Raw genomic sequence first — 14787 nt, 5'->3', positions numbered from 1 at the left:
GGTCAACCCCAGTAGGTTTTGTGATCTGTGTAACGTAAACAGTGCCGCCAGTCTGATGGGGAGTGTCAAGACCTATTAAAGTTTGCAAACTCTTCTAATAGCGATCCTATATAGGAAAAAAATAAAACAATCCCATATGGCTTTCCAGCTATTTGGCATTCATTAATTTTGTCTTACCATTCTTTATATAATAACACTTAGGTGCTGCTTACGTTCCCTATAAAATATTTAGTGTAGTTTACTGTAACGTCTTCAGGCTGAGGACTGTTTCTTACCGAGCATTCACACTGCACCCAGCACCAATCTCAGTTGCAGCCTCCAGACAGTATTGTGAAGATTCTTTATTACCATCAAGATCTGTTCCTATCCTGTCACTTTTCAAAAAGGTCCATTCTTAGCTACAGGTTTAACATAGCTGGTGTTTAAATAGCAATTTCCTTTTTTCCATCTAAAATGATCAAAACAGTCTCCAAGCAAACAAATTTTTTAACTTGAACTTGGAAGTAATGTTGTCCATTTTTGAACACTGCTCAACCCACTTTATTTAACCAGCTCAGAAAACATGTAACAAGTAAGAACGATTCTTTTTCTGAAAAAGAAAAAAGAAAAAAAAAAAGGCAGCAGTTGGGGTCTATTTTGCATGAGAAAATATTTTGTTTAGGACTGACAGTTGTGGGCATTCTCTCATACATTGTAATATTTTCCATGTGTGGCAGCTTGTTTTTCAGTGGTTCAAATATGTGCAATAAGGGCTAAGGATAAAAATTAATCTAACAGCTTTTGCAGCAATGCTTTTGATGGTTTCACTTGATTTCATTTTCCTGTGGATAACTGCCGTTAGTTCTGCTGCTTGCAGTATGTGAAGCATAATTCTCAAAGGTTCACGAGGTTGTAGGGATCCAGTAAGAGAAGACTGATTTCTCCCCCCACACACATACACTCCACCCCACACCCACTCACCCACCCACCAGCAAAACATAATGCTGTACTATTTTTGGTAACAGGGAAAGGGCCTCCCTGTGAAAACAGAAAGCAGTGTATTTCTCAGTTACATCACTTTGCGATCTAACGCTGTGTTGTGCTCAGTGTTTTTGTGGTGATGCAAGTATTTTTTTTCTCCCCTTTTTTTTTTTCTCTTTCCTTTCAGCCGGTTGGATTTTCCCCATCTTACAGCACCTCGCAGGTCTCTTCTCTGAGCAGTACGTTGCCTGAGTGAGTGGAAACATACAGATCAGCTGCAGGTTTCTGTCTACAGAAACAGAGTGAAAGAGAAAGAAAAGGGTTGGGAAAGCAGAGACAAATACTGACCTGGACTTATAGAAAGACAACCAATGGCTGAATAAAGAACCCCTGTTCATGTTTTGGGATATTCTTTCAACTGGCTGGAACGAGAGCGGATCAAAAGAATGGGAAATGCCAGCAGACCCTTTAGAAGAATTGCTTATTTCTTATGCCTTTTATCTGTGCTTTTGCTGACTGAAGGGAAGAAACCAGTGAAGCCAAAATGTCCTGCCTGGTGTACTTGTACCAAAGATAATGCTTTATGTGAAAATGCCAGATCTATTCCTCGCAGCGTTCCGCCTGATGTTATCTCACTGTAAGGGCTGTAAGCATTTGGTTATTTAATTTATGATTTAAAATGAACTAGGATGTGTGGTGTTTTCAGTGCATACGGAAGGATGCTTGCTGCAGGGAGTACCTCCAGCATTCAGAATCATCAGCTAATGTGTTAAAATTGTGCTGCAATCCTGATTTTTACATCTCTTTCATCTGTCTGTCTGTCTGTGTATATGCACACATACCATTTTATACCTTCTTCTATATTACATGAAACCTGTAACATTCTTTTTTTTTTTTTTTTACTTATATACATAATTTTCTCTGTGATGACCAGATCAGTATTATAATCACGGATATATGAGATTACATTAATATAAGGTTGTTTTTTCTTCTTTCCAGATCCTTTGTGAGATCTGCTTTTACTAAAATCCCAGAAGGGAGTTTTTTGCTCACACCATCTCTGCAGCTTCTGTGAGAAATATTTATATGATACAATTTTTGTTATTAAATGTATATGTATGCACAAATATTACAGAAAGGGTCTAAGTATTAATTTTATAAGAAACAGCAAGAGGAGACTCATTAGATGACAAAATACAAGACTTTTTAGCAATTTGAAAGATAGTACATGTATAATTTTTTCAAAGTGTATCTACTTAGTATTTTGCAAGGCTTTCTGTTGTCAGTGCTACTTTGAATGATTACATGTTGAAGCTTTCGGTGACAGAATGTATGCTATCTTTACAATACTTTAATTAACATTACAGTAGGGGGGGTTGGCATTGCAACAACTATTCTTGTTTCTTTTCTGCAGTCCTGGGCCTGATCCCAGTATAAAGCTGTCCCTTTGCAACACTCCCTGACTGTGAGCTCAGAACCCCTCAGATCGGCCCCTTCATTGTGGTGGGACAGGTCCTGAAGCCCCTTTCCATGTAAAATTGCCATTGACTTCTGTGGAAGTTCAGTTATTTCAGTGGGAGTTTGCCTTCATAGTGCCTGGATTTGACCCTGTTTGTTGTCTCATGTTCTTTGGGGAAAAAAAAAAGTAATTAAGATTTCCTTTAGATTAAAAAAAAATTAAGCAGTTATTCCAAAATCAAATACTGTGATGAGGTATACACAGAAAGAGAATGCTTTTGGATGTTTAAATATTAGATTCTTTTCTATGTAGGATTTTTACAGGCTCACAGGCTTTCCTAGAAATGTGGGCATACGATTATATAATTGTGAGCTATACAGAGGCAGAGGGGGTGTAACCTGAACTGTTTATAGTGGATGTGCCGCCAGCCTGACACACACCCAGATTTGCCTCAGAAATCCGGCAAGACGGACTCCCCGATGTGATAGAAATGAAAACTGAACGTATGTCCCAGACTGACTTCCCGAGCGCTCTCCAAGGGGCCAGAGGTGCTGTGTTGATGTGTTGGAGCCCCAGGGAAAACTGCTGGGGCACGGATCTCTGAAGCCCTGACCCTGGCTGTACTCTGCTACCTCAAGTGGAGCTGATAAGGAGGTGCAGACGTTCTGTACAATTTTGGATACAGGGTAAATAGGTAAATGCAGTTACTATGGAAACCTAAATGCTTTTCCATGGTGCTTTATTCCTGAGCAGCTTTTCCCAGGTGGTCACAGATCACAAAAGGGACACATTTAACATAATTCCTGCAATGGGCCTTTGAAAGGAAAGAAAAAAGAAATAGCAGCATTGCTGGAGCTCGTATCTGAAGAGAGTGAGTAGGACATCATCTCTCTTGGCTACGATACACCACCTACACTTACCAATACCACTGCCAGGGAGGCAGAACGGGGTAGGGTGGAGTAGGACAGACACAGTCATCTTATTTTTAGTTATGATAGCGCCTTGTACAGTGGGGTCTGGCAATGGCTTATGGCGTTTTGGTGATGGTAATAATGTGCATGGTCTGCCATATGCTGAAATGCATGTTCTAAGTTGCTGTTAATAAATGCTTCAGCAAAAGGTCTGACCCCAGAAAAGCAGGTTTTGTTCCATTATGGGCTCTGACGAGTGATCTGTTTTCCATATATATTTCTAACATGGTAGCTGAGCTGTTTGCCGTCTTTGGAAAGTCAGGCTGCTGATCTAAGGCAAATGACTCCTTAAACACGGACCATAGGAGCAGGATTGCATTTGTGGGGCCAATTTCTCCAGTTTGTACATGGGAAATAAAAATTTCCACCTTTGGCAGGTAATAGTAAGGGAAATAAGAATATGGAAAACTCAGGTTAACTAAAAATTACAGTAAGTTTTAGTTTTGCATGATTATATCTGTATTGGTAGGTTTAAATTAGCAGATAGCTAGATTTAGCAGCCTATATGTATTTTTATATAATAGTCTGCAGCATTACATTTTTAAAGTCCAAATGTAACTTGGTATCTCCAATATGCCAGTAACACATTTCTGCGTGTGGAATAATATCTGCCACTATTATTATTTACTACTGTTTTTACTGTAGTAGCGGCAATGGTCTCTGGAAAAAACATTGTCTAGTGATAGGACTTCTAAGTTCCAGGACAGGAGAGCTTTTATTCTTGAATAGTACGGATTGTATACTCTGTTCTCTTCATGTGACAACAAAAATATGAAAGACCTATGGAGCTATGGTGAAGTGCCAGCAGTAATGTTCCCTAAATGTTGAGAAAATCTCCCTGCTCTCATCTCCAGCACTCGTAACTCTGTGTGTCAGCAACATGGTGAGGGTGCCCTTATGAACTGATGACTTGAAAGCCCGTAGAAAGAAGGGAGGTAATCATGGCACCAGGATCTATACCTGCTCACAGAGAACCAGTCCTGCTAAGCAATACCGTACCTATCGTCAGTCTCTGTCCCCAGAAGTACCTAGTTCGTGGGTCACAGATCAACAAAATCAGGTGTTTGAGGGCACAGCATGGGAGAAAAGCCACTTTGCGCATGAAATACGCTTGATACAGCCATTGAGGGGAGGTATGAGATGGAAGGCAAATGAGCTCACCAAGGGCAAGACCTATGCTATAATATAAGTCTAGCAACCTCTAAAATAGCTATACTATTTAAAGAGATACCACCCTGTTCTTTACATTGCAAGGAGAGTTGAGTACAGAAAAGGAAAAATTATCCAGTGAAATCACATCAGAAAAGTGAAATTAGCTGCAGGCAGCAGACTTACTAAATTGGTCCTCTGGTTCAGAGATTTTACAAAAATACTTATTATCTCTAGGAAAGGGAAGTATCATTGTTTCTAACAAAAAGGAAGAATTTCCTGCTTATATTTTTCATACATACATAGCAACATATTTAAAGTGGAAGAAGCACAGTCTGCAATAGCCAAGTGAGAAAATAAATCAACTGCAATTTATTCTTAATGCAAGCTTCAAAACAGTAGATTAACTCATTAAGTATATTAATTCATACTTGGAAATCTTGAATTCCTGAATGCCTAAAGATGTCATAATGTATATCTATTTATCCATCAGGTCAAACTGAAAAAAAACATAGATGTGCATCTAGTATTTCACTGGGGTAAAGTTCATCATACTTGACAATGCCTCACCATATTAAGGGTGTGGCAGTCCAGCGCTGAATTAAAATGGATAAATGCTTATCATGGCTGATAAGCATAAATAAAGGTGGAAAAATCGATGTTAGTCCATTTTTAATGCTTACAAAATTACATAAAATTAAATGTGTTGCTGGTATTTTTACTGCTAGATGGAGGAAAAATACATGCACACACTAAGAGCTATCTCCAGCAGGTATAATGTGGTCTTAAAAATAGTTCTGATTTGAACACTGACTAAATTAAGAGATTTTCCATTTTTTTCTCAATTAACTTCTAAGTACCTTCAGGTCAAATGTGCCCACATGTTTAACTCATAAGTTAAGGGATTTTCCTGCCTGTCAGTGGTGCAAATTCATCCTGATGTCTGGCTAGAGAGCTGGATATTTTCCCTATGTTGTCACCAAAACTAAGTGTTCTTCAACACAATTTAGACAGGCCTCTGTAGTACTTGAACATTTATTGTCATCCAAGTATGTCACCAGTGGCACTTGTACAATCTCATTGTTTTACTGGCATGATAAACCCACGTTTGCATCCCACAGAAGTCAATGGAATTTTATCAGATGGCCCCAGTAGGCAAAGCAAAGAGTTGTTGGGTCCTTCCCTTTGCACCAGACTATGGTGCAATGTAAAATATCAGCCTCATGTTCCTGTAGTGCTTACACAGACAAAACCGTGAAACCAAGCAGTGCAAATGTGGCCTACTATGACTTGCTGAACTGTTTTCTAAAGATGCTAATAACCTAACAGTCTTTTGTTTTTCATCTCTTTTCGCAGGTTGTTTACATCTAACACTTTTGATGTTATTAGTGATGATGCTTTCATGGGCCTTCCTCATCTAGAATATTTGTGAGTGGACAAAAGTATATTTCCTGGCATTATTGAATGAAGTGGGTGGGCTCGCAAATTCCAGGCATTGCTTTGACCAGAATGACTTTACAACCCATTACAGGTTCATAGAGAACAACAGCATTAAGTCAATTTCAAGACATACTTTCAGAGGACTGAAATCTTTAATTCACCTGTAAGTAAAGTGGTTGAATATATTACTTGGTATATTGAATATAGTAACTGAACCACATTTTTATATATAGCTGTTCACATTTGTTTAGGCAGTATTATTAGTCATTCAATTAGAATGTTAATTGTTGTGTTTCCACCAAAGACTTCCAAACTGTGGTATGTGTAGAAGGCTGGGACTCAAACGGCTTCCAAGCAGTACATGTTTGGCAGTAACTCCCCAGCTTTCTCTGCTCAGAGCACTGGGGATTTCCACCTGAGCGTGTAGGAGTGCGAAATAAGTGGGATGGGTTGGGAAGCTTTGCACTGATGAGGTGAGTCCCAGTTTGGGAGGTGGAGAAGAGGAAGGTGGGAGCCATGGTCAGTACTGAGGCGCTATGGTGGTGAGAGGCTGAGAGGTGGACACGTCTCTTCCCAGGTACCCCAGTCCGGTGTGAGTCAAAGAGAATATTACAGCCATTCATGGGACTGGCCGTCACTGTCTGTAGGGTGTCCACTTCAGCCACTGCCTGTATCCAGCAGAATTTGACCAAATAGAATTTGAAAATTCACACTTAGAGCAATTCTCAATAAAAGAGTTGCAACAAGATGCGCATAGTATAACTTACCGATCCACTTCTTCCACTTGACTGTAGGGCATATCAGTCTTTAGACTACAGCAGGATCAGCTTTGAACTCCTGCACTGCACCCTGTCCTGTCCTCTACGCAAGCCAGAGCATCCCATGGTTGGGATCTGTCATGCGCTGACACCAGTATCTGCTTAACGTTCCTGGTATGGCTGCTCAGCCCTTCAGCTGTCCTCAAACACAGCCAGCCCCTTGCCCCATGACGTGCTGCAGCCTCCTGGTGCGTTATCTGAGGGGGGACATGAGTCAAAGGCTCACGTGGCTGCTGGGAGCAGCGCTCCTTGTGCGCACACCAGCAGAGGCATTTCTCACCTTGTGCTCACAGGTGAATCGCACACTGGCAACAAACACCTAGAACATTTCACTGCAAACACAAGAGTAGAATCCTCATGCTCTGAGCTAGCAAGACAGTTTTTAGACAGGCTTTTGTCTCTGTATCTTATATCAAGTTTATCTTTTAGCAATAATTGTATTTCAGTAAGCAATAAATGAAAATGGTATTGAAAATACAATATGCACTATAAGAAAACATAAAAAATACAAAAATACTGTAAGAAAAGGAGGCTAAAACATCTGGGGTGTGCCTGACATGGGTTTACACCCAGCTCTGAACATTTGCATTCTGAAGCATATATCTTGGGGTGTGTGTCATGGGCAGGGGAGTGGAATCTGACCTTTTGGCCTTAACACAATAACCTCCAAGAGGGTTTTGACACATGGTCATTTAACTTTTTCTTTCATATATTTTGACACGGGAGAGAAAGCAGAGGTTCCATTTTAAATGGTTAATGCATAAATATAATAGTTGAATTGCAATTCACCACATCCTTCACCACATAGTAAATGTGCCATAAACCACTTCACTCTTCCCTTTTTGGTCAGAGCAGACAAGACTCACAGCTGGCTGAAACCAAGCCTACTGTGACTACTCTTGTAGATAAAGTTATTTATAGAATGGTTCTAGGTCTGAGGAAGAGGAAGGAGAGAGGAGAGGGAAAAAGGTGTATAAACAGGCTGTGCACATCCCATAAAAATCCATATTAAAGGTATAAGTATAATTATAGTACTGTTAAAAAAGGCAGATAATTGGATAAGGCTGGTAACTGGAACCCTGTCTTCAAAATATTTATGCACATGAATAACTTCATATTCACAAATGGGTCCAGTACATTATTTATCATATTCGTTTACTTATTTAGTAGCTGTTGCTGCCAATGAGCAAATTGCTTTTCTAACACACAGGAAGGCACAGTTTCTTCTCCACAGAGCATACGGTCTAAGAGTAATGTCTTGTCTTGCCTGTTACGTTGGTTTCTGGGGATGCTTCAGCAGTTTCATAAGAGGAAACATATGCAAAAGATAGAACTACATCTGAGGATCCATTGCGGTTTGCATGCACATTTTTGGGACTTAGATTTGTGTATCATGCTGCTATTACGCATGGAACACTATTCATGAAGACAATGAGAAATTTGCAGAAAATAACTGCAAAGGCAAGTCTATTAACCACAGAATGTGACTAGTTTAATCTGCTTGCAGAACCGCTCCCCACCCTTTGGGGAAAATTGCACATACTCATTAAGAATAATTATTTGGCACCCTGAGGCATTTCTCATTTAAGAAACAGGAGAGTACTTGTGTACATAAAATATATTAAAAAGAATCATAGTAAATAAGCATGCAGATGATTTCCATGAAGTTAGAAGAGAAGATGAACTTTGTTCTATTTATTCTGTTACTTCCTTTTCACAACATAACTTTTGCAATGCAGTAAGCTATCCAAATATTTGTATTTTCATAATGCAATTAACTTTGATGATGATAGTCTGTCCTTATTGTAAAACAGAGCCATCTAGTATTCAACATTATGCAACACAATTTATTTTTTGCTCAGAGTAGATTTAAGAACAGAAAAAATAAAGAAAAATAGCATTCATTTTACTAATTCACTAATTTAATGTCAAAATCTTACAGTCAGGATTGCACAATTAGTAATTTTGATTGTATTTCTTTTAGAACTGCAACCATGAGTTTAACTGCATGCTTGATTCAACCTTTACTCTCTTATTATAAACCAAATACCTCATACAGCACCATCTAGGCAAGCCAGTGTTTTCTTATATATAAGTATGCTTTTTAACAGTGTAATATAAAGTGCATAATTTTCATCCAAAAATTGGCAGATCTGTAAACCTTGTCTAAATCTTCTTCTCAGTCATATTCCCATGGAAGTTGTGAACCACTGGTACTTCCAAGCACATCATCCCTTTAGGTTTGCTGTAATCCAGGTCATAAAGCATATATATAGGCCATTAAACCTGTGTCAGCTTGCAAGCCTACTTAGCTTTCTTCCTATGAGTTACCTGACTTTTAAAGAATTGTTCTTGAGTATAAAATTAAGCATAAGAGAAGCACATGATACATACACCCAACAGTGTTACAATCAGATGTACTTTGAAAGTGAAGTCAGAACAGACTAATAGCATCATCCCGTATTTACTCCTTCTGATAAGGCAAACACTTAATTTTAAATGAGGCAGTAGACATAATATGTCTGGGCCTGTTCTTCATTTTAAGTATATGCCTAAGTGGCTTTGCTTGGCTAGAGAAATCGTAGTTAATAAATAACTCTCATGTTTACAAGTGGAAACAGAAGAGGTTCTGAGTCTTACTAGCTACAGATTAAAACTGGGATCTAAACTAGAATGATTTATTTCCACTTTTATTTCTTCTCATAAGTCATACATAACCTACAACAAATACCCTACAACATTATTCTTTTCCTGTCATGCCCTCCGTGACATTTCAGAGAACCCAGACCTTTGGTGGACTCACTCAGATGTATCTGACTGAAATGTGATATATTGCCTGTTCAAAGCCTGCCTGCATTTCCTTGTCACTTTTACCAGACAGAATACTCGCTGAATTTAAGGGAGCTTTCCCAACATTAAAAATTGGTAATTAATAGCAGTGTTTTGCTGGTCTCACACATACATACTCATACACACACATGCACATTCCAGGAAAGAAAATGGTACTAATCAGCAATTTCTTGTCTATTACTGCATATTTCCAAAAGCCATAAGATGAGCCTAAATCCAACAGAATGAAACCTTGTGTCAAGATTTTGCTTCCAGAAGATAAAAGCAAGTGTGGAAATTGCAGTAATATGAACACCATGTATTGGTATCTCATAAGGAAAACATCAGTAGATCAAATCATGACTAATTGTTTTAAAATAGTGGTGTTGGCAAAACACCAGAGGTGATTGCACTTTTTACCCTGCTAAGTGAAGTATTGTAAATGCTGCAAGGCTGCTGAAGAGTCAGAAAGCAGAAGGGGGCATAGCATTTTAGTGGGAGAAAGAGTCACAAAGTAAATGAGCTATTCTTAAAGGCAATCTTTCAGAACTAAGTGCTGGAGGATACCAGGGTTCTTTACCTTAAGAAAAAATCAAACCAAACCAAACCCACACAGTATTATTTGTTGAAAAAATGTGTAAATTCATGAACTAGCACTGATACTTGCGTCTTCTTTTGCAGGAGTCTCGCAAATAATAATCTCCAGTCGCTTCCAAAAGACATATTCAAAGGCTTGGATTCTTTAACAAATGTGTAAGAAAGCAATCAATTGATCTATTATTTATACTAAAAATGTAAAGAGATTATTTTAGAGGACATTCTGAGTAACATTCAAACCAATAGCCAGTGATGGTATCTTACTACAGGGTAGACACTACCTGATATGGGTAGGCTTGTTTTTTGTCTAATGTTGTTGATAATTTGCTTTAGTCTTGAATATTCCATCAGTTTTGAGGGTAAGCAATATTGTTGGTAGTTATGTAAGAGAGCTGCATGTTCATTAAAACTTAGTGAATAAGAAGGAAGTATCCTTAGGGATGCAAGAGAGAGCATGGCATGAGGGGAGGGTAGAAGATATTTAATGTAGTAACATCTCTGTGTGCAATTAATTTCTGGGAATTTCTGTTTTGTCACAAAATCATGTATTAATAAATACCATATCCCTTACTAAATCTAATTGCGACCAAACCAAAACATGACATTGTTTAAATATATAACTTCAATACCAATACAAATACAAAATGTTGATAAACAGATAAATCCTATAGTTGCTTCACTGAAATATATCCTGTTTACAACAAACAAATTCTGGTTCACCTGATTTGAGATAAAGAGCACAGAACATCCTTTCCCTGCTCCCTGTGTTACCAAGGTAGGCTGAATTCATGTTGTAGAGCTGCAGCAGTAAGTTGTCGAGATGGTCAGTGTCTCTGGTAGCATTACTTGGCATGACTGACCATGGCCAGGTGGTTACACAGTCTGGTCCTGGCACTTGCCTATTCCTTTACATACGATCTAAAATCTGACCCAAGACAGTTGTAAAAGACTTGAAGAGAACTCCTTTGCGTGTTTCTCCTAAAGCCCTAAATGAATACATCTAAAGGAGGTAGCAAATACGGACTGGCTGACCATCAGGTTACATTAATCCTGGTTTTGTTATCTAGAATGCTCTTATTGAGAAAGGGTAATCTGAAAGAAATAACCTCCTGAAATGTGAGGCCAACAGTCTGATGGGCTTTTGTGCACCTGTAAACTTGGGGAAACCAACCAAAATTTCCTGCTGATTATCCAGTTAAGTTCTCCTTGATTACCTTAATATAATTCAATCTGTGTGGGTTCTGGTATGTAGATTTAACTATGGGTCAGGACAAATTAAACCAGGGAGGCATCAACTGAGAATAAGCAAGAAAGCACATATTTAACAAGAGCCCAGTTTACTATTGTCCTGCAAGGAGGAATACATCAGCTGATTGCTTGTTTTCAATGTATGATTTGTTCATTGTAGAGATCTTAGGGGCAACGCATTTAATTGTGACTGCAAACTGAAGTGGTTAGTGGAATGGCTGGGCAGCACCAATGCAACCGTTGAAGACATTTACTGTGAAGGCCCACCAGAATATAAGAAGCGCAAAATCAATAGCCTCTCTCCAAAAGAATTTGATTGCACTATTACAGGTAATGGGCTTAAAATTATTTAATCTTGTTAAATTTAAGTCAAAGCCATATATTTACATATTAGAGAGTAGTGTAGGGGAAAGGGACCTGGGGGTCCTGGTGGACAACAGGATGACCATGAGCCAGCACTGTGCCCTTGTGGCCAGGAAGGCCAATGGCATCCTGGGGTGTATTAGAAGAGGGGTGGTTAGTAGATCGAGAGAGGTTCTCCTTCCCCTCTACTCTGCCCTGTTGAGACCACACCTGGAATATTGTGTCCAGTTCTGGGCCCCTCAGTTCCAGAAGGACAGGGAACTGCTGGAGAGGGTCCAGTGTAGGGCAACGAAGATGATTAAGGGAGTGGAGCATCTCCTTTATGAGGAAAGGTTGAGAGAGCTGGGTCTCTTTAGCTTGGAGAAGAGGAGACTGAGGGGTGACCTTATTAATGTTTATAAATATATAAAGGGTGAGTGCCACAAGGATGGAGCCAGGCTCTTCTCGGTGGCAAACAATGATAGGACAAGGGGTAATGGGATCAAGCTGGAACACAAGAGGTTCCACTTAAATTTGAGAAAAAACTTCTTCACAGTGAGGGTGACAGACACTGGAACAGGCTGCCCAGGGAGGTTGTGGAGTCTCCTTCTCTGGAGACATTCAAAACCCGCCTGGACATGTTCCTGTGCGACCTCACCTGGGTGTTCCTGCTCCAGCAGGGGGATTGGACTAGATGATCTTTTGAGGTCCCTTCCAATCCCAAACATACTGTGATACATACTGTGATACTGTGATATATATTTTGTTATTGTAGAGTCCATTTTTGAAGGCAGTCTGCATACTGGATGGAGCTTCCTCTAAAATCAATATGAATTCTGTGCAGGTGTAAGTCTGATGTGTGAATTATTTGAGAGTGGGGTCTTAAATTGCAGCTTCTACTCAGACTTTAATATGCTATATAAGGATTTGGAGAACTGGAACCTAAACCAGCACCTCTTTTAATTGAGGAAGATGGATAAACAAGTTGCAGTGCTCCCTTATCAACAGGAACATTTGACTACTGATGAAATACTCTAATTTGTAATAAATTGGTATCTGTTAAGCAGAATTTTTCAATACAGTATGGAAAGTATCTCTGTGACTATCATATGTTGTGTGCTCTTTTACAGAATTTGAAGTTTATCAGTCCCTTCCATACCAATCTCTGTCAGTAGATACTTTCTCATACATGAATGATAAACACGTGGTTATTGCTCAGCCTTTTACTGGAAAATGCATCTTTCTTGAATGGGACCATGTAGAAGTGATGTTCAGGAATTACGACAACATCACAGGTATGAACACTGCTCATCAAATAACTTTACAACAGCTGATCCAAAAAGCATTTCTAACCCTGTCTTTTACTTTTCTCTTTATAGGTACTTCAACTGTTGTGTGTAAACCTATAGTTATTGAGAGTCAGCTGTATGTCATTGTCGCACAGCTGTTTGGAGGCTCCCACATATATAAAAGAGATATTTTTGCTAATAAGTTTATAAAAATTCAAGATATTGAGATCCTTAAAATCCGAAAACCCAATGACATTGAAACTTTCAGGATTGCTGAAGACTGGTATTTTGTTGTTGCAGACAGTTCAAAGGCTGGTTTCACCACTGTTTACAAATGGAATGGGAATGGATTTTATTCCCATCAGTCTCTGCATGCCTGGTACAGAGATACTGATGTGGAGTTTCTTGAAATATCCGGCAAACCACATTTAATTCTGTCAAGTAGTTCCCAAAGACCTGTAATATATCAATGGAACAAAGGAACAAATGAATTTGTTAAGCGTTTTGATATCCAAGATATGGAAGATGCATATGCAGTGAAACATTTCAAAGTGAAAGAGGATGTGTACATTTGCTTAACAAGATTTATTGGGGACTCTAAAGTAATGAAATGGGGTGGTTCAGCATTTCTGGATTTACAAAGGATGCCATCCCGAGGGTCAATGGTATTCCAACCGCTTCAGATAGATAATTATCAATATGCCATTCTTGGAAGTGATTATTCTTTCACTCAAGTTTATTATTGGGATGCTGAAAAGGCAAAATTTGTGAAGTTTCAAGAATTAAACATACAGGCACCAAGATCTTTCATACATGTCTCCATCAATAATCGAGATTTTCTCTTTGCTTCAAGTTTTAAGGGAACTACATTGATTTATAGACATGTCATAGTTGACTTAAGCGCATGACAGTCATAATTCTGAGATTACATCAGACTTTCTACCATAAGTGGACAAAATGAACTAAATGCATGATGACTCTCTTATCTTACTTCCAAATGAATGCCTTTAAAAGTTGAGATTGCTAGAACAAAGTATTACTAGTATCTTCATCTTTAATTGTCAAGTCTAGTGGTGTTGGAAGTTGCATTTTTTAACAAAAAGAATTCAAATTAACTGTTCTTTGCATCCACAATATGTAAATATGTGTGCAGCTGCATCTGTTGCTATAAAGAATATTAAAATGTACTTTTCCATTTATTTATTCACCTGTTTGAAACAACTGCCAAATAAAATGTTTACATTTTGTGTCTTTCACATTCCAAATATTATTTGCAGGTGATACTTTTTATTTGTGTATATATTATACACATGTAAAATAAACCCAAGAAGGCATATTGCACAATGCAGTGTTGTACTGCATGGAAGATGCACGGTATCGAAGAGCAGGTGGGTTTTCCATATAACAAGAAGTTATTGATAAAAACACAGCATTGAACCTCAATCCTGTAAATTATCGCCTGGACATATAGTTGCTGATTTAAACAGGACTCTGCCCAGAAACAAAAAAAAAGGAAAAAAAAAGGTTAAATAGATGCAGTTGTAGGATGGAGAGTTCAGTTATATAGATCCAGTTGTAGGATGGGGCTTTGTACTGTGTATAGCTGAAGTACCTGATTTTCTAAACAATTATATCAACAGAATAAAAGATGATGCAAAGGTCTTTCTTTCTCCACCTCATGCTGA

The 14787-nt window shown here is 38.6% G+C and overlaps 1 protein-coding gene across 2 annotated transcripts; it reads left to right on the top strand.

Annotated features, from left to right (window-relative positions):
- Positions 1-1397: 1397 nt before the first annotated feature.
- Positions 1398-14010, top strand: LGI1 (leucine rich glioma inactivated 1; the record flags this gene model as incomplete). 2 transcript variants are annotated; one of them, XM_080347607.1, is made up of 8 exons in its annotated part: positions 1407-1597; positions 1960-2031; positions 5896-5967; positions 6071-6142; positions 10308-10379; positions 11632-11801; positions 12944-13108; positions 13193-14010. In XM_080347607.1, 8 exons carry the CDS (start codon positions 1407-1409, stop codon positions 14008-14010), a joined length of 1632 nt encoding a protein of 543 aa, XP_080203733.1. The 2 variants fall into 2 exon arrangements, with proteins under 2 accessions (XP_080203734.1, XP_080203733.1); XM_080347608.1 differs by lacking the exons at positions 5896-5967; positions 6071-6142 and having other exon boundaries at positions 1398-1597.
- Between the last annotated feature and the right edge of the window lie 777 nt (positions 14011-14787).

The sequence above is a fragment of the Nesoenas mayeri genome, assembly GCF_963082525.1.
Source record: "Nesoenas mayeri genome assembly, chromosome: 7".
NCBI lineage: Eukaryota > Metazoa > Chordata > Aves > Columbiformes > Columbidae > Nesoenas > Nesoenas mayeri.
The sequence above is the reverse complement of the archived record's forward strand: the minus strand, read 5'-3'. Positions and strand labels throughout refer to the sequence as shown.